At 43.1% G+C, this 19,008-nt stretch overlaps 1 protein-coding gene across 1 annotated transcript in view; it reads right to left on the bottom strand.

The window, feature by feature from the left end:
• The window catches only part of ITGA9 (integrin, alpha 9), a 369,261-nt gene that overhangs the window by 136,348 nt on the left and 213,905 nt on the right, over nucleotides 1–19,008 (bottom strand). The window contains exon 18 of the mRNA XM_010835514.1: nucleotides 3,945–4,095. Coding sequence (XP_010833816.1) covers nucleotides 3,945–4,095 — 151 coding nt within the window. The remainder of the gene's footprint in view (nucleotides 1–3,944; nucleotides 4,096–19,008) is intronic.

Genomic DNA, 19,008 nt, shown 5'->3' on the forward strand with positions numbered 1-19,008 from the left:
GCAGCAGCAGGTCTTCTATTCCAGTGATTCCGGAATGATTTCCATTTGCTGATTCTCCAGCCTCCACCTTCCATATCTAGTCTTCACTTCCATCCTTCTCCACTGCTCTGTTGTTTTTCTCTATAAATTCTCAGAGATCTTCTCAAATACGCCCTCCACAACAATGAATCAGTTTCCTGTACTGCTAATTCTGCTCCTTTCTGATCATAACAAATATTTTAATTCTGTCATTGCTCTCTTGGTTTCATTATAATACTTCCTAATCCCACCCACAAACTTTTTTTTTTTTTTGCTTTTCTCTCAGCCCTTTCCATTTTCCTCTCAGTCCATTGTTCTACTATCTGATCATTTGCTGGGTTCACTTTTTTTTTTCTTGAATTTTACTAAGAAAACAGATGTTCTGTAAAATTTACTTTTGCTTTCTATTAATAGTCTTTTAAAAGGTATGCTTCCCCTCTGTTTTTGGAGTTACACTTTTCTTATTTAACACATTGGGACCTTTTTGTAGGGCCCACGCTGGTTCTGGTAGTTCTATCAGTGTGGGTGGGCCCCTTCCTGCCTCACTCATTACCCACCTACGTATTGTTGAAAACTTGCTCTTGGCTGAATGATGCCACTTAAATTCCCCAATTGATTAACTTTGCAGTTGTGGTTATAGTCACAGGAAGTGGTTTTTTTCTTTGTTACTCCTTCTCCTACTGCACTGAAGGGCGTGTCAGCCATATGCTTTTCTAGCTGGCCCTGCCTCTGTAGCCACTACATGATATGATGTCTCTGTGCCTTGACACCTTTCTTGGACTAATGCCCACCAGAGCCCAAAGAGCCCGATACCTTGCCAACTTTCTGCCAAATTGAAACCGGTGTCCCCTGTGCCAAAGGTTTTAAAGGTCACTGGGACTCAATGGCGAAGAGATAACATGTGCTCTCGTTGGCCCCGTGATCAGCTACAGGAGCCAATGGCACACCTGCGTCCTGCTCAGGTGCGTCACCCTTGACTGACTGAGTCCCCTTATCCAGGATGTCTCCCCAGTGGTTAATAATGATGGGTGGAAATGGTGCTCCCCTTCCACTTCAACAGGGACAATTCTGCTGATTAATTTATGCTCTAGGGCACCCTCCATCTCTTTTTACCCCACAGATAGACCAGGGCTGGTTTGGGATTTTGTACCCTTCCTCAGACCTTTCCACCCCATTCGGCTTCCCTCACTTCTTTTCTCCTGAGAACATTCCTCCAATAGATCAGGTGTGCCCAGATTACATGCAGTAAGGAGGGAATGGGGAAATGTATGAAAAACCCAGGTTGTATAGTAGGTAATCAATAAATGTGACTTCCCATTCTCCAAATAATTATAGGATTTTAACTTATATGCAAAGTACATCATGAGAAACGCTGGGCTGGAAGAAGCACAAGCTGGAATCAAGATTGCCGGGAGAAATATCAATAACCTCAGATATGCAGATGACACCACCCTTATGGCAGAAAGTGAAGAGGAACTAAAAAGCCTCTTGATGAAAGTGAAAGAGGAGAGTGAAAAAGTTGGCTTAAAGCTCAACATTCAGAAAACGAAGATCATGGCATCTGGTCCCATCACTTCATGGGAAATAGATGGTGATTGCAGCCATGAAATTAAAAGATGCTTACTCCTTGGAAGGAAAGTTACGACCAACCTAGACAGCATATTCAAAAGCAGAGACATTACTTTGCCAACAAAGGTCCGTCTAGTCAAGGCTATGGTTTTTTCAGTGGTCATGTATGGATGTGAGAGTTGGACTGTGAAGAAGGCTGAGCGCTGAAGAATTGATGCTTTTGAACTGTGGTGTTGGAGAAGACTCTTGAGAGTCCCTTGGACTGCCAGGAGATCCAGCCAGTCCATTCTGAAGGAGATCAGTCCTGGGTGTTCTTTGGAAGGCTTGATGCTAAAGCTGAAACTCCAGTACTTTGGCCACCTCATGCGAAGAGTTGACTCATTGGAAAAGACTCTGATGTTGGGAGGGATTGGGGGCAGGAGGAGAAGGGGACGACAGAGGATGAGATGGCTGGATGGCATCACTGACTCGATGGACGTGAGTCTGGGTGAACGCCTGGAGTTGGTGATGGACAGGGAGGCCTGGCGTGCTGCGATTCATGGGGTTGCAAAGAGTCGGACACGACTGAGCGACTGAACTGAACTGAACTGAAGGAAAATATCATTTGCTCATACTAATTGCTCCAAAAGATAGTCATCACAATATTATTCAAAAGATAATAAAACTGGAACTAATCTAAATATCCAATAGCATGAATTCATAGGCAATCCATACTATATCCTACGATAGAATATTATACAGTCTCCAAGCCGAAAAGAAAAACATGGTGAAAGGAAGTAAAGTAAGAAGCAGGAGGCTACTTTGTTTACAAAATAATACCACGAAGTCTTTATACTAACAGTGAGGCCAACTCTGAGCTTTCTAGAACAGAGATAATGAAGCTTAGTTGGTTATAAGAATGACTCTGTCCACAGATACAAACAAGCTGAAATGCTCTGGAAAAGTACAGCCATTCCTAATTTAGAGGCAGAGAGAAAGTTCTTCCATGGGCTTGAGTGTGGGATAGTGATGACCCAGCCACCAGTTATCATAAAGATGGGTTCCACAGGTCTGGTCCCTGAGTGAACCCCTCTCCCCCTACCCATCCTCCTACCCTGAACAGGAAGATGGCATCGTGGCACATGACATTCTGTAAAAGAGATTCTGTCCATAGCCAAGTAACAGAAGTCTATGGATACTTGGTTCCCTCTGGACTGAGATTAAATCAGGGACAATTTTGGGGGTTTAGAGGAGCTGGAAAGTATGCTCTTCTTGCATTCAATGCTTCTGTGGCCTCCACTATCCTGGAGCTCCAGAAGTTACGTAGCATCAGGGAGTCTGAGATATCTCTTGGGAAGTTCTTGGAATGCCATTCTAGATGTCTATATACTTCAGCTGCCCTGTAAGCTGGGCAGGGTTGGCATGTCCTGGTCGAACTATTGAGCCTGACAGGATCTGTGCCTGGACAAAGGCTGCCCACAGCCTGAAGGTTGGCCTAGAGCTCACGTGTGGGCAGGGCCAAGGTTTATCTCAGAAAGTGATTTTGGCTCCGTTTCTACACAGACTTCAAGGCACTGCAGTTCACTGCTGTGAACATTTTGAAAAGCTGCAGAAGTTCCCATCAGAAGAGCTGCCCACAGGTAGATAACCTGTCTAACCACAGGTAGACAACCTCCATGGAAGGACGTCTGAGTCCAGTCATTCCTCCTGCTTGCCTGTGGATGAGGTCTGTTACTCTTTCTTCCCCAAAGTGGTTCACTGAGGGGGATTATGGAACAGGAGAGAAAACCAGGTCCTTTTTCCTTTCTGAGTCATGCTATTTAAACATCATTCAAATAAATTAAATTGCTCTTAAAAACGCACTCAATTCATAGAAATAATTTAATTTCCTCAATTCACTAAAATATTTCAGGAATAAGTCAATATGGCAAAGCCAAGGCTGATGTTCATGACCCTTGAATGGAAAACATCAAAGGCATCGCTGGTGATAACTCATGTGATAAGCAGTGATTTGCTTTCATTTCTTATCTGGTCTTTCACAACCACTGCTGACCTAAAGCATGAATCCTGTAGAACATGCGTGAGCCAGAGATGATGACTGTATCATCTCAGAGAAGGGGCCAGAATACAACTGTGTGGAGAGGGTTTCACAAGATAGAAGGGACGGGAGGTGGTGTCAAATACAGATATGGCTCCAATGCACAGTGGGTATTCAGTTTCTTCTTTGGCTTTACCAACAATGCTTTCTAAGTCCAGGAGGAAATCATTGTAATAATTCCAAATGAGCCTCCACACAAAGTAACAGTATTTGCATAATCACTGCATATTCCAGGCTATGATGAAAGTCAGCAAATGCACTAGACACAGGGCCTTCTTACCTTCTGCCACATGTTGATGAAGAAGAGCTCCCGAGAAACGTTGAACGACACGTTGGCATCATAGGCATCATCCCCGAGGTTGGAGATGGAGATGTTTAGGGAGATGTTCTTCACAGCCCCCAGAGCTAGATACGGGGTTTTCTCATCAACGCTAAAAGGAAAAACGAACAGCAATAAGTGTGCTGAAACTTTCACTAATATATTAGTAACATGGAATGTAGTGGGTAGCTGAGAGCAGGGGGGGCAGGTGGGAGAAACTCCTCTGGATCAGGACTACAAATCCCAGGAACCCACTAATTAGCCATGTGTTCTGGGATACCCAGTCAGCCCTCATGGACCTCAGCTTCCATATCTAAGCATGGGGCGGGGGTGGGGGTGGGGTGGGGTTCTGTGGTGTGCAGCCTAACTCACTCACTAGGCCATCCTATGGCTCATGTGAAATCTAGTGTATCCAACTTGGAAAATTATAACACATTTAATAACCTAATCGACTTCCCTGGTGGCTCAGATGGTAAAGCGTCTGCCTACAATCGGGAGACCCGGGTTCGATCCCTAGGTCAGGAAGATCTCCTGGAGAAGGAAATGGCAACCCACTCCAGTATTCTTCCCTGGAAAATCCCATGGACAGAAGAGCCTGGTAGGCCATAGTCCATGGGGTTGCAAAGAGTAGGACATGACTGAGAGACTTCACTTTCACCTTCTTTCAATAACCTAATCATGGATTTTGGTTATAGGATAATTCACTCAACTATTTCTAAGCACCTACGACATGCCAATCACTACTTTATAGGCTAGAGAAAGCAGTGAACAAAAGAGAGGTCTTGCCTTCCTGTAGCTTTAAGGAGACAAAAAACATATACACAAAGAATCAAATATACAGGTCAGATTGGGTAAGAGCAATGGAGAAAACTTACAAAGGGTAAGAAGGATAGAAGGCACCATAGTTGGAGGGAGAGTAGGGTGCAATTTTAAATAAGCAGGTTCAGGGAAGCTGCACTGAGGTGGCCTCTCAGTAGAAACCAGGAGGAAGAAAGACAGCAAGATGCACAGAATTTGGGAACTAGCAAAGGAGAAGTCATGCCTGGTGTGTTCAAGGATAGCTAGGAGACTAGTGTGGCTGGAGAAGAATGAGTGAGGTGCAGAGTGGGGAGGGGAATGGGTTTAGTGGTGAAGGGATGGAGTCATCAAAAGGACCTTAGTTTGCCTCTGAGACAGGAGATCCTGCAGGGCTCTGAACAGGGGATGATATGGTCTGACTTCCATATTTAAAGGCTCACACTGGCTGTGATGTACATGGTGAGTATACTCAGTCAGAGGGAAAGAGAGCCTGGTAAGAAGGTTCTTATAAGAATTCAGGTATAAGAAAATGGCAGCTCAAACCACGGGGGTAGAAGCTGAGGTTATATTCTAGATGTTTCAAAAATTGTGCCAATATATTTTGCTCACAGATTGGAAGAAGGGTGTTCAGGAAAGAGAAGAGTCAAGGATAGCTGCAAGAATTTTAGATTCAACAACTGGAAGGAAAGAGGTGTCACTTATCAAGATGCGAAAGACCAAAGGTATAGAAGGTCAGCAAAGAACATTCAAATGCCTACTGGATTTTTAAGAAGAGACGCTGAGAGAGTTGGATGTAGCGGTCTGGAGTAGAAGCAGGGGATCAGGGCCAGAGACACGCATTTGGGGTGGATTAGAAGTGACCACTAGGGAATACATTTAAATAGAGAAGGGGGGCTCACACTTAGCAATTAAAGATGATGATAAGCCAGCAAAGGAGACAGAAAAAGAGTGAATAAGGAGACAGGAGAAAAATCAAGACAGTCTCCAAGCAGCCACATGCTTCAAGAAAGGAGTAATCAATTTCATCAAATGTGGCAAAGTAACATGAAAAATTAGAACTGGCATTTGGAATTAGCCATCTGGGGGTCATTGGTGATCTTGATAAGAACTTCTGAAGTGCAGTGTCAGGGATAAAGCTTGTCTGGAGTTGGTCTAAGAGAGGTAGGGGTAGAAGAAATGAAAAGTGGGCATAGCCAATGCTTTGGAGGAGTTTTTCAGTAAAGGAAAGCAGAGAAATAGGATGACAGCTGGTAGGGGAAATGGCTCAAAGAAATTGCTTTTTTATTTTCAGAAAGGAATTAACATGGCATATTTACATGATACTGGGAAGGATCTACTAGACAGAGGGCAAGTAATGAAGATATGACAAGGCACAGTTGCTGGGTGGCCTGGTGAACAAACAGAGGGGCTGGCCTCAGCCGGTATGAAGTGAGAAAACGGGGCACATGGCCCAGATGCATCGGTAGATGTGTGGTAGGAAGAAATGAAAGTTCCCCTGGGAATGCCTCTCCTTTGCAGTGAAATAAAAGCAGAGTCCAAGACCGGGAAGGGAGAGGAGGAGGGAGGAACGTTTGAAGAGGGAGGAGATGGAGGGAAATGGCAGCCCAGGAGAGTGGGGTAAACAGACCTTCAATGAGATGAGGATGGTGGTGGGGACAAGGATGAAGACGCACATGAGACTGACAACTATTAGGTGATGTGAGCTTCAGACAAAAATCACACTGGAGAACAGTCTCTGATTGGCCAACCAGTTGGTAGCAGATGTGATCAAGCCTATGAGGGTTTGAGTGATGGATGTGCATGTGTGCATGCTAAGTTGCTTCAGTCGTGTCTGAGTATTTGTGACCTTATGGATGTAGCCCACCAGGCTCCTCTGTCCATGGGATTTTCCAGGCAACAACAGGGGACTGGGTGGCCATTCCCTTCTCCAAGGGATCTTCCAGAGTCCAGGAAATTGAACCCGCGTCTCCTGCATTGGCAAGCAGCTTCTTTACCACAAGCGCCACCTGAGAAACCCTGAATGATGGATAGTTGCTATTTTTGGCCACTCAGGATCCTGAAACCTTCCTGTTTGGAGGGAATCTCAAGATTGGTAGGAGAGGAAGATAAGCAGTAGAGGGGGCAGACCCTGCCTTTGCTCTCCTTTTGGTCATTCAAGTGTGGGCACTTAAGTAAGTGCAGTCATGTAACTAAGGGTAGTCAAGTGGCCTCAGTGTGGGTGGTGGATGCTGCCAATTGGGGCCATGAATTCTAAGGGCTGCCCAAAGACACTAGGGCTCTCTGAGATCATCTAAGGCAGTTGCAGAGGAGTTGAGAGCCCAGAGCTGGCATTTTGGGCTAAGCCTTGCCTCTTCTTCCTGCCTAGGCTCTGAACCATATCCTTCCAACAAATTCCTTTTCCACTTAAATTAACATGTTCATTGCTGTTTGCAACCATTAATACAGCATGAAAGAGAAGAAAACTCTCCAAAATCTCAGCAAGCTGTAATACTTTGAAATATGGATTTCTGCAAGGGAGGAATCAGCATTACCCATCTATGAAGAGAGGACCTCACTTTCCTGCATGCCTGGCACGTCAACAAGAATAACATATGTAACGAGAGATCTAATGGCCTTGCTTTTGGAAGCAACACTCTGAGGAAACAAACAAGATGTGAAAAATTAACTTGGAGAAAAGCTTCAAATTCTTGAAAGGCCTCCAACAGATGAAGACCTTAACCTCAAGTTATTGTGGCAATTATTTATTATTGTTGGCCATTTTCATTTGAAACAATTGATGGGTTATTTCTGTCCTCCTGTTTGCTTTTGTAAGATTAAAGGAGTAATCCTCAGGCCTTGAAGAATTATGAGAGTGTTAGCCTCACTTTATCTCAAGAAGGAATTGCATAAGCACCCACAAGTAGCTGCAGAAAGTGTCCACTGTTTCCAAATGAAATATTAAGCATACAGACAAGAGAGAAAAGCTGAGGACAATGGGGCAGGGGCTGCCTCCTCACACCAGTGCTGTTGTTCATGTGATCAGCCTCCTCCCCTCGTGTATATATGGCAAGGGATATCTAACCTTTTGCCAGCCCCCAAAGCTCAGGCCTCTATCACTGAATCATGCAGCAAGGTCATTCCCAGGATTTCAAAGTCAAGTGATGCAAACTTGGCTCTATGATTAAGGAAAGCCAGGGACCTTCCAGGGCCGAAAGCGAACTCAGACGTTGTAACAAAAGAATCTTCCAAGCTGTTTTCACTCTTTCCCCACATCTAAAAATCCATGTACAAAACAGTACATCTCTGTTTCCAAAGCTATTCTTAGAAATGCAATGCAGTGTAATTTGCCTGGTGCTGGGTATTTTCAAACAAGTTGTCCTGAAACCTACAACAGCATGAAGAGCTCCTGGTGTCAGTTCCATTTTTAGAGATGAGGAAATCGAGATGCCTTGAGATAAGGTGGCCAAGTTGCTGGGCTTAGAATTCAGTGCCTCCCATGCCTCTCCACCACAGCCCATGTTCTCCAGCCCCTCTCACTCCTCTAGGAGGTCCTCTTTGGTCTCCCTTCTGAGTGAAATTAATCTCCCGATTAGGAGCTTCTTCAGTCCCAGGACTCCACCAGCTCTTCATGGCATTTCCCAAGGCTGGGTTGACATATTTATTTCCAGGCTATTTGATTAAGGATGATCTCTTCCCCCTACTAGGATCTAGGCACCAGCAGGCAGGAACCTATTTCTGGTTTTGCCTGTCACTGAACCCTCAGGGATAAACGGTGCCTAATTTAGTAGGTGTTCAACAAACTCCTGTTGAATGAATGAATGAATGGCATGGACAACATCCCACAACAGATTGTCGGTTCAACCTTCACATTTACAGGTGAAGATGCTGAGAACCCCACAGGGGAGCCCACTTTGATCAAGGTCACCTGGGCACAAAGGCACTGAGCTGGAACTAGTGCCAAACTGCCTTCGTCACAAAGGCTGCCTGAGCTGTAGCTCTTATATAAACTCCACCTCAGTCAGAAAGGGCTTTGGCAAGAAATGTCTTTTAATGACATCTGAGAAAAACAAGATTCCACAAAGACCAACCCCTCAGACAGGACTGCTGAAAGAATAAACTGGTGGGACACAGCGTTTTTGTGCCAAACATTCCACAGGTGCTTTCTGACTTGCTGAAGAACCATCTTTCTAATGTTCAAGGTATTTTAGTCCCCGAGAAATTTTCCCATTAATTCTAATTTGCTTGCACAGTCTTTTAAGTGGGTCAGATTTCTATGTACACCAATGACTCGTGTACTTTTATACAAAAATCATGATTAGTCATTAACATAAGGTACAAACTGTACAGTTTCTATAAAGCTTATCTTACAGCAGATATCTGAGCTATCAGAAAGGAGTGCACAAGGCTGTATATTGTCACCCTGCTGATTTAACATATGCAGAGTACATCATGCGAAATGCTGGGCTGGATGAAGCACAAGCTGGAATCAAGACTGCCGAAAGAAATATCAATATCAGATATGCATGTGACACCACCCTTAGGGAAGAAAGCGAAGAGGAACTAAAGAGCCTCTTGATGAAAGTGAAAGAGAAGAGTGAAAAACTGGCTTAGAACTCAACATTCATAAAACTAAGATCATGGCAGCCAGTCCCATCGCTTCACGGCAAATAGATGGGGAAATAATGGAGATAGTGACAGACTTAATTTTGGGGGGCTCCAAAATCACTGCAGATGGTGACTGCAGCCATGAATTTAAAAGTGGAAACAGTGAGAGACTTTATTTTGGGGGGCTCCAAAATCACTGCAGATGGTGATTACAGCCATGAAATTAAAAGACACTTGCTCCTTGGAAGGAAAGTTATGATCAACCTAGACAGCATATTAAAAAGCAGAGACATTACTTTGCCAACAATGGTCCATCTAGTTAAAGCTAAGGTTTTTCCAGTAGTCATGTATGAATGTGAGAGTTAGACCATAAAGAAAGTAGACTGCTGAAGAATTAATGCCTTTGAACACTCAGTTGTGTTCGACTCTTTGCGACCCCATGAACTGCAGCACACCAGGCCTCCCTGTCCATCACCAACTCCTGGAGTTCACTTAAACTGATCTCCATTGAGCCAGTGATGCCATCCAGCCATCTCATCCTCTGTCGTCCCCTTCTCCTCCTGCCCCCAATCCCTCCCAGCATCAGAGTCTTTTCCAATGAGTCAACTCTTCGCATGAGGTGGCCAAAGTACTGGAGTTTCAGCTTTAGCATCAGTCCTTCCAATGAACACCCAGGACTAATCTCCTTTAGGATGGACTGGTTGGATCTCCTTGCAGTCCAAGGGACTCTCAAGAGTCTTCTCCAACACCACAGTTCAAAATCATTAATTCTTTGGCACTCAGCTTTCTTTATAGTCCAACTCTCACATCCATACATTGACTACTGGAAAAACCATAGCCTTGACTAGATGGACCTTTGTTGGCAAAGTAATGCCTCTGCTTTCTAATATGCTGTCTGGCTTGGTCATAACTTTCCTTCCAAGGAGTAAGCATCTTTTAATTTCATGGCTGCAATCACCATCTGCAGTGATTTTGGAGCCCCCAAAAATAAAGTCTCTCACTGTTTCCACTGTTTCCCCATCTATTTGCATGAAATGATGGGACCAGATGCCATGATCTTAGTTTTCTGAATGCTGAGTTTTAAGCCAAATTTTTCATTCTTCTCTTTCACTTTCATCAAGAGGCTCTTTATTCTTCTTTGTTTTCTGCCATAGGGGTGGTGTCATCTGTATATCTGAGGTTATTGATATTTCTTCTGGCAATCTTGATTCCAGCTTGTGTTTCATCCAGCCTAGCATTTCTCATGATGTACTCTACACATAAGTTAAATAAGCAGGGTGACAATGTACAACCTTGATGTACTCCTTTTCCTATTTGGAATTAGTCTGTTGTTCCACGTCCAGTTCTAACTGTTGCTTCGTGATCTGCATATAGATTTCTCAAGAGGCAGGTCAGGAGGCCTGGTATTCCCATTTCTTGGAGAATTTCCCACAGTTTATTGTGAGCCACACAGTCAAAGGCTTTGGTGTAGTCAATAAAGCAGAAATAGATGTTTTTCTGGAACTCTCTTGCTTTTTCGATGATCTAGTGCATGTTGGAACTTGATCTCTGGTTCCTCTGCCTTTTCTAAAACCAGCTTGAATATCTGGAAGTTCACAGTTCACATACTGCTGTAGCCTGGCTTGGAGAATTATTACTTTACTAGTGTGTGAGATGAGTCCAACTGTGCAGTAGTTTGAACATTCTTTGGCACTGCCTTTCTTTGGGAAAAGGGGCCTGAGTAAAGTATACTAAGACATACTAATCCAATTGAGTGTATTCCAATCAACTGTGTTTGAGTTTGCAAAACTTCTTATACTGTTATTAGGACTGACGTTATATTTGTGACCCACAGCTATATTTGATAATGACAAGTATAATAATAGTGTGCTCAATGTGCTACTAAACTGTGCCTAACTCTTTGAGACCCCATGGGCTGTAGCCCTCCAGGCTCCTCTGTCCATGGGATTTTTCAGACAAGAATATTGAAGTGGGTTGCCATTTATTCCTCCAGGGGATCTTCCTGACCCAGGGACAGAACCCCAGTCTCCTGCATTGATGGGCAGATTCCTTACCACTGAGTCATCTGGAAACCCCTTCACAGATAACTGCCTTGTTGTGGAGTGAAGAGGCTTGTGTAACTCAAAGAACCTATGAGCCATGCCAGGTAGGGCCACCCAAGACAGATGGGTCATAGTGGAGAGTTCTGACAAAACAAGATCCACTGTAGGAGGGAATGGAAACCACCCCAGTATACTTGCTGTGAGAACCTCATCAACTGTTTAAAAAGACAAAAAGATCCGACCAAGGTCAGAAGGTTTCCAATATGCTGTTAGGGAAGAGTAGAGGAAAACTACTAATAGCCCCAGAAAGAATGAAGCTGCTGGGCCAAAGCACAATCAGCGCTCAGCTGTGGACGTGTCTGGTGATGGAAATAAAATCTGATGCTGCAAAGTACTGCATGGGAATCTGGAATGTTAGGTCCAAGAATCAAGGTAAATTGAACATGATGAAGCAGGAGATGGTAGGAATAAACATTGACATCTTAGGAATCTATGAACTAAAATGGACAGGAATGGGCAAATTTAATTCAGATGACCATTATATCTACTACTGCAGACAAGAATCCCATAGAAGAAATGGAGTAGCCCTCATAATCAACAAAACAGTCCAAAATGCTGTACTTGGGTGCAACCTCAAAAATGACAGAATGATCTTGGTTCATTTCCAAGGCAAGTCATTCAACATCACAGTAATCCAAGTCTATGGCCCTACCACCAATGCCGAAGAAGTTGAAGTTGATCAGTTCTTTGAAGACCTAGAAGACCTCCTAGAACTAACACTAAAGAAATATGTTCTATTCATCATTGGGGATTGTAATGCAAAAGCAGGAAGTCAAGAGATACCTGGAGTAACAGGTAAGTTTGGCCTTGGAGTACAAAATGAAGCAGAGCAAAGGCTATCTGAATTCTGCCAAGAGAATGCACTGGTCATAGCAAGCTCCCTTTTTCAACAACACAAAAAACTACTTTACACATGGCTATCGCCAAATGGTCAATACCCAAATCAAATTGATTACATTCTTTGTAGCCGAAGATGGAGAAGCTGTGTACAGTCATCAAAAACAAGACCTGGAGCTGACTGTGGCTCAGATAATCAGTTTCTCATAGCAAAATTTGGGCTTAAAATGAAGAAAGTGGGGAAAACCACTAGGCCATCCAGGTAGGACTTAAATCAAATCCCCTATGAATATGCAGCAGAGGTGATGAATAGAGTCAAGGGATTAGATCTAGATAACAGTGTGCCTGAAGAATGTGGACAGAGTTCCATAATACTGTACAGAAGGCATCGAACAAAACCATCCCAAAGAAAAAGAAAAGCAAGAAGGCAAACTGGTTATCTGAGGAGGCTTTACAAATAGCTGAAGAAAGAAGAGAAGCAAAAAGCAAGGAAGAAAGGGAAAGGTACACCCAAATAAATGCAGAGTTCCAAAGAATAACAAGGAGAGACAGGAAGGCCTTCTTCAATGAATAATGTTTAAAAATAGAGTAAAACAACAGAAGGGGAAAGACTAGAGATCTCTTCAGGAAAACTGGAAATATCAAGGGAATATTTTGCCCAAAGACGAGCACAGTAAAGGACAGAAATGGTAGAGACCTAGGAGAAGCTGAAGCAATCAAGAAGAGATGGGAAGAATACATGGAAGAACTGTACAAAAAAGATCTTAATAAACCTGATAACCATGATGTTGTGGTCAGTCACCAAGAGCCAGACATCCTGGAGTGCAAAGTCAGGTGGGCCTTAGGAAGCACTGCTGTCAATAAAGCTAGAGGATGTAATGGAATTCCAGTAGAGCTATTCAAAACTCTAAAAGATGATGCTATAAAAGTGTTGCACTCAATATGTCAGCAAATCTGGAGGGCATAGCAGTGGCCACAGGACTGGAAAATGTCAATCCTCATCCCAATTCCCAAGAAGAGAGTACTAAAAAATGTTTAAACTATCGGACAATTGCACTCATCTCCCATGCTAATAAGGTCATGCTTAAAATCTTGCATGCTAGGCTTCAGTATTATGTGAACCAAGAACTTTCAGATACCCAAGCTGGGTTTTAGAAAAGGCAGAGGAACCAGAAATCAAACTGCCAACATTTGCAGGATCACAGAGAAAGCAAGGGAATTCCAGAAAAACATGTACATCTGTTTCGTCGACTAAAGCCTTTTACTGTGTAGATCATAACAAACTGTGGAAAGCTCTTAAAGAGATGGGAATACCAGACCATCTTATCTGTCTCCTGAGAAACCTGTATGTGGGTCAAGAAGCAACAGTTAGAACCCAATTGGAACAACTGATTGGTTCAAAATTGAGAAAGGAATACAACAGGGCTGTCTGCTGTCAACCTGTTTGTTTAACTTATATGCTAAGTGCATCATGAGAAATGCCAGGCTGGATGAGTTATAAACTGGGATTAAGATAGGTGGGAGAAACATCAGCAATCTCAGATATGCAGATGATACCACTCTAATGGCAGAAAGCAAAAAGTAACTAAAGAACTAAAGATGAAGGTGAAGGAGGAGACTGAAAAGGCTGGCTTGAAACTAAACATTAAAAAAAAAAAAAACTAAGATCATGGCATCAAGCCCCATTAGTTCATGGTAAATAAAAGGGGAAAAGGTGGAAGCAGTGACAGATTTCCTCTTCTTGGGCTCTAAAATCACTGCAGATGGTGACTGCAGCCATGAAATCAGAAGATGATTGCTTCTTGGCAGGAAAGCAAACAAGCGTGTTGAAAAGCAGAGAGAGACATCACTCCGCTAAGAAAGGTCCATATAGTCAAGGCTATGGTCTTCCCAGTGGTCATGTATGGTTATGAGAGCTGGACCGTAAAGAAGGCAGAGCACCAAAGAATTGATGACTCCTGAGAGTCCCTTGGACAGCAGGGAGATCAAACCGCTCAATCTTAGGGGAAACCAACCCTGAATACTCACTGGAAAGACTGATGATGAAGCTGAAGCTCCAGTATTTTGGTCACCTGATACAAAGAGTCAACCCACTGGAAAAGTCCCTGATGCTGGGAAAGACTGCGGGCAGAGGGAGAAGAGGGAGTCAGAGGATGAGATGGCTGGATAGTATCACCGATGCAATAGACATGAACGTGGGCAGACTCCAGGAGATGGGGAGGGACAGGGAGGCCTGGCATGCTTCAGTCCATGGGGTGGCAGAGTCAGACACAACTGGGAAACTGAATAACATCTGCAAAGCCCAGGATAACAGTGTAGGGCAGTCAAATCCATCTATTCTTCCTGCCCTGCCTTCCTCCTTCCACCCTCCTGCCTATCGTCCCTCCCTTCCTCTTTCTAATCATTTACCTAGCCATCACTTTTTAAGACTACCTGCTCAACTGAGGCACCACGGATACAAATTCCATCCCTCAGGAAGTTCACAGTCCAGTGAAGGAAACAAACATGTGAGATATAATCTGATGTCAATGTGTGCTAAGAGATAAGGAAACATCCTTATGAGATCCTTTATGTGATGAGAGTACAAAGAAGGGATTCTGCAGGGACAGTGAGGTTAGGAGAGGGCCATGGGGGATATTAGGCGAGGTATTATCAAGGAAGTGAACCATGAATCCTACAATTAATGGGATGTTAGCCCTGTCAACAAAAATGTGGCTGACTGACTATTCACACACATACACGCACACACCCTAGTTCTTCCATTCATGGAAATCATATTAAAAAGGACACTGTGAAGCGGAACATATTCTCCCATAGGAGAAATGTCAAAATTGGGGCTGCATTCCTGAGTAAGGATTCAGCATCCAACAAATCACAGATATCCTCAACAATGTGCCATAAAAGCAATGACATAAATTATAGCCACTGCAATTGAAAATCATAAAGAATGATGCCTATTCTTAAAAATGAGCAGACATCATAAAATCAGAAATGGAATTCGACAGCTGAATGGGAACTCATTTGCGTTATCATTTTGCAGATAAAGGCCAGAATTAACCACTTTCCTGCAGCCACACAGCAGACAGTGCCAGAGCCAGGCAGCCATCCTAATTTCTGGTCCAGCGATCCTCCTTCTATGCCCATTACTCCTGAAGTACATAAAAATACAACTAAATGGTATAAAATTTACATAAAACTTATTTGGGTATAAGATGAGAAAGGAAATTGTAGTTGCTTTCTTACCATTTCAAATATTTAGAACACTGAGTGGTGCCACCTCTTTACGAAAGCTATTGGGGGTGCTTATTTTCCTCTTGACAATTTTCCTTGAAATTGGTGGAGGCAATCAGGATGATTCCAGATGCCTTCAGCAGCTCTGTTGGGCAATCTCCTTCTTGGCACTTTGTTGACAACTATCAGAGCCTTTTAACAATTAGTGCTTAAAATTACAAACATGAAAAAAAATCCATAAAACCACAGATCCTCATCTGATGTCTTCCTATAAGAAATATGAGCAAAAAGCACCAAATAAACTGAGTACTACGTGAAGGAGCTGCACCATGAAGTGGATAAGAGAAGTCACGCCAAAGGAACAGGTGCTGGATAAGATGAAAGAGAAATACATAGTGAAGAAATCACTGTAGACTGAAGTTATCATAAGAAGTTCCGTAAGAGATGTAGAAATGAGTCACATCTTTCAAGGATAAGGGGCATGAGGGGTGGATAAAAAGGAAGGACATTCCAGGCAGAGGAAAAAACCCAACAGATATAGGGATAGAAATGACTCAGAAATAATAAGAAAAGAGGCAGGATATTCTTAGCAAAATGATGGCTAGAAGGCAAATAGAATATGTAGGATGTGCCCAGATTCCCATGGACCTTGAATGTCAGAGTTCTGACTTTATCCTTGTAGGCCAGTAAACTTTACAGTCATTTTGGGTCACTAATCCCAAGTGTGTTGCAAGTCATTTGATAATATACAATAAGTCACCAAAGTAAAGGTATTGTAAAACACAGTAGGTTATGGGTGGTTCTGCTCCTGTTCCTAGGGGCCTTTTCACTACAGCCTCCAAGGCTGCAATTCTATCTGCTACCATCCCCATCTTTTACTGGAGGACTTTTTTTTTGCTGCAGGTCAGTTAAGTGCCTAAGAATTAAGCCACTGATATTCTCTGTAGCAGCCCTCAACCAATGACTGATGGGAACTGGCATGTAATTACCCCAGCTTCCTTGTTGAGTGAGTGGGTCAACCCTGAAGTGCAAGTTCCAGATCTATGCTGTCAGATACTGTAGCCACAGGACACATGTACCTTTTGAGCACTGACAATGCGGCAGATCTGAATTAGTATAAAAGGTTCCAAAGACTCGGTGCAATAAGGCAAACAAGGATTTAAAAATCTCAAACATTGCTTTTGCATTAATGACATGTTTAAGTGATTTTTGATATTCTAAATAAAATTTGTCACATAAGTTCCACTTTAATTTTTCAGTGTGACTACCAGAAAGCAGTCAGAAAGTTCAAAATTGCCTATGTGGCTTATATTATATTTCTATTTGCCAGAACTGTTCTAGCCTCTCAATAAATTCTACATATTTTATTTTTAATATATTGCTGATTTGTGACTAGTTTTCAGTGGTATAGTTTTGCTCATATGAAGCAGAGGTCTAGGATAAATAAACTGGGGTAAAAACAAAATTGAGTATTTAAAGACATAAAATTGATATTAGCTTCCTGAAACTCACTCAGTTGTAAAAGGCTGTAATACATATTGTAAGATATATATATATATTTTTTTAAAAGGAAAGGTACCCCGCATATGTACTTTTCTTCTTCAGAAAGTAATTTTTGAGTTTTACCAAAACCTGATGCCCCAAGTTGTGGTCTGGGCAGGTGAACCTCATGGGTTGCATGTGACATGGTAGGAGAAAGGAAGGAAGCCACACAGATCTAGGCCATAGGAATGCCTTCAACTGTCCCATCTGTGCAGTGGAGGAAGAATTTACATGCTGACTCCAGTTACTGGTTGATGGCTGATGTGGGAGAGAGAGGGCATCTCTTTCAGCACCTCTGGCCCACTACCCAGTGGGCAGAGCAGGCAGATAGATGCAGTTTCTGGAGCCAGACACCAGGCCAGCACACAAGAGTAAAGAGATTTGACATCACTAACAGTGCCTGCTGATGGAGGCCCTATACCAACTTTATGACCCAGTGAATGAGGCCTTGAGGTCTGTTGCTGGCAGGTCACATCAGCTAATCCTGTTATCTTTGACCAACTGGAAGGGGCTCAAGGCTGTGGAGAAACCCCTCTCCAACCCTTGTGATCCACATTCTGTTCACTTGCCTTCTTGTGCAACTGTCACAAGGATCCAACTCATATGCCACAGTCTCCATTTCTTCCCACGGACCTAGGAAACATAGGTATGGGTGACCGAACACACCCCTTCCCCAGAGCTGGCTACCGATGGCTTGCACCAAGGGTGCTGTTCTGGTTGTCTATGACTGGAAATCACTCTTAATAGAAGACTAGGGCTGTCCCAGCCCCAATCTAGTGCACCTTAAGACAGACAGGGTACCACCCTTGCTGAATCTGAGGGTGGTATCTGAATTTCTGAGCTTCCTCAGTGCCATTCACTTTGAGAAGAATAACCAGGGACCAATATGAGAAAATACAGATGGCAGCAAGCACAAGTTTATGAGCCCATTTCTGCAAGGCACGCACTCCTAACACTGTCCTTAGCTTTCTAACCCAAGAACGCAATTGCCAATACCTCCAAGGCACAAGTGTTGACACCACTTTGTCCTGGAATGTCATCATGGTTATTACTCTTCAGCCTCTGTTCACCCCACAGACTGAACACTTTTATAGTTAAGTCTACTGCTGTATATGAGAGTTGGTCCAAAGCCCCTGAGAGTCTTCATTACAGAAGCACTTGCATTCAAAGAGCCAGATCGGAGGCTGCTCCTCTGTAACACAGGCAACTCCTTAGCAATCTAAACTAAACCATATAAAAACTCATTTTCATATCTGAAAATCCCGACATTTTTATATCTTCAAAGAACAAAGCTGCCAACATCAGCCTTTAGAAGTAAGATGCTAGTGGAAATGCCCTCACCACATTCTGTACACACAGAGGATTATGAAGAATAAGCTATGTCCTGGGGAGTAAATGATAAAAACGTCTCCAAGAGAGATGCAATAACACCCATTTTTATAAGGTCAAAGTTTAGAGATGCATGGTCTTTTAAAGCTGAAATGGACTCCAGAATTGATTATAGAGCAATCTCCTCCCTATTTTGCAGACAAAGACATTGAGTACAAAATAATGTACGTGGCTTAAGAACCTATTGCGTGACTTGTGGTAGTATCATTCTACCTAGTGGCCACGCCAGGATTCAAATCCACTGCACCAGTAAAGGTCTAGCTTAGAAAACAGAGTTCAACCTTATCTTTGACAAAAGATGCAAGACTATACAATGGAGAAAAGATAATCTCTTTAACAAGTGGTGCTGGGAAAACTGGTCAACCACTTGTAAAAGAATGAAACTAGAACACTTTCTAACACCAAACACAAAAATAAACTCAAAATGGATTAAATATCTAAACGTAAGACCAGAAACTATAAAACTCCTAGAGGAGAACATAGGCAAAACACTCTCCGACATACATCACAGCAGGATCCTCTATGACCCACCTCCCAGAATA

Source organism: Bison bison, unplaced genomic scaffold (genome assembly GCF_000754665.1).
Source record: "Bison bison bison isolate TAMUID 2011002044 unplaced genomic scaffold, Bison_UMD1.0 scf7180017864043, whole genome shotgun sequence".
Classification (NCBI taxonomy): Eukaryota; Metazoa; Chordata; class Mammalia; order Artiodactyla; family Bovidae; genus Bison; species Bison bison.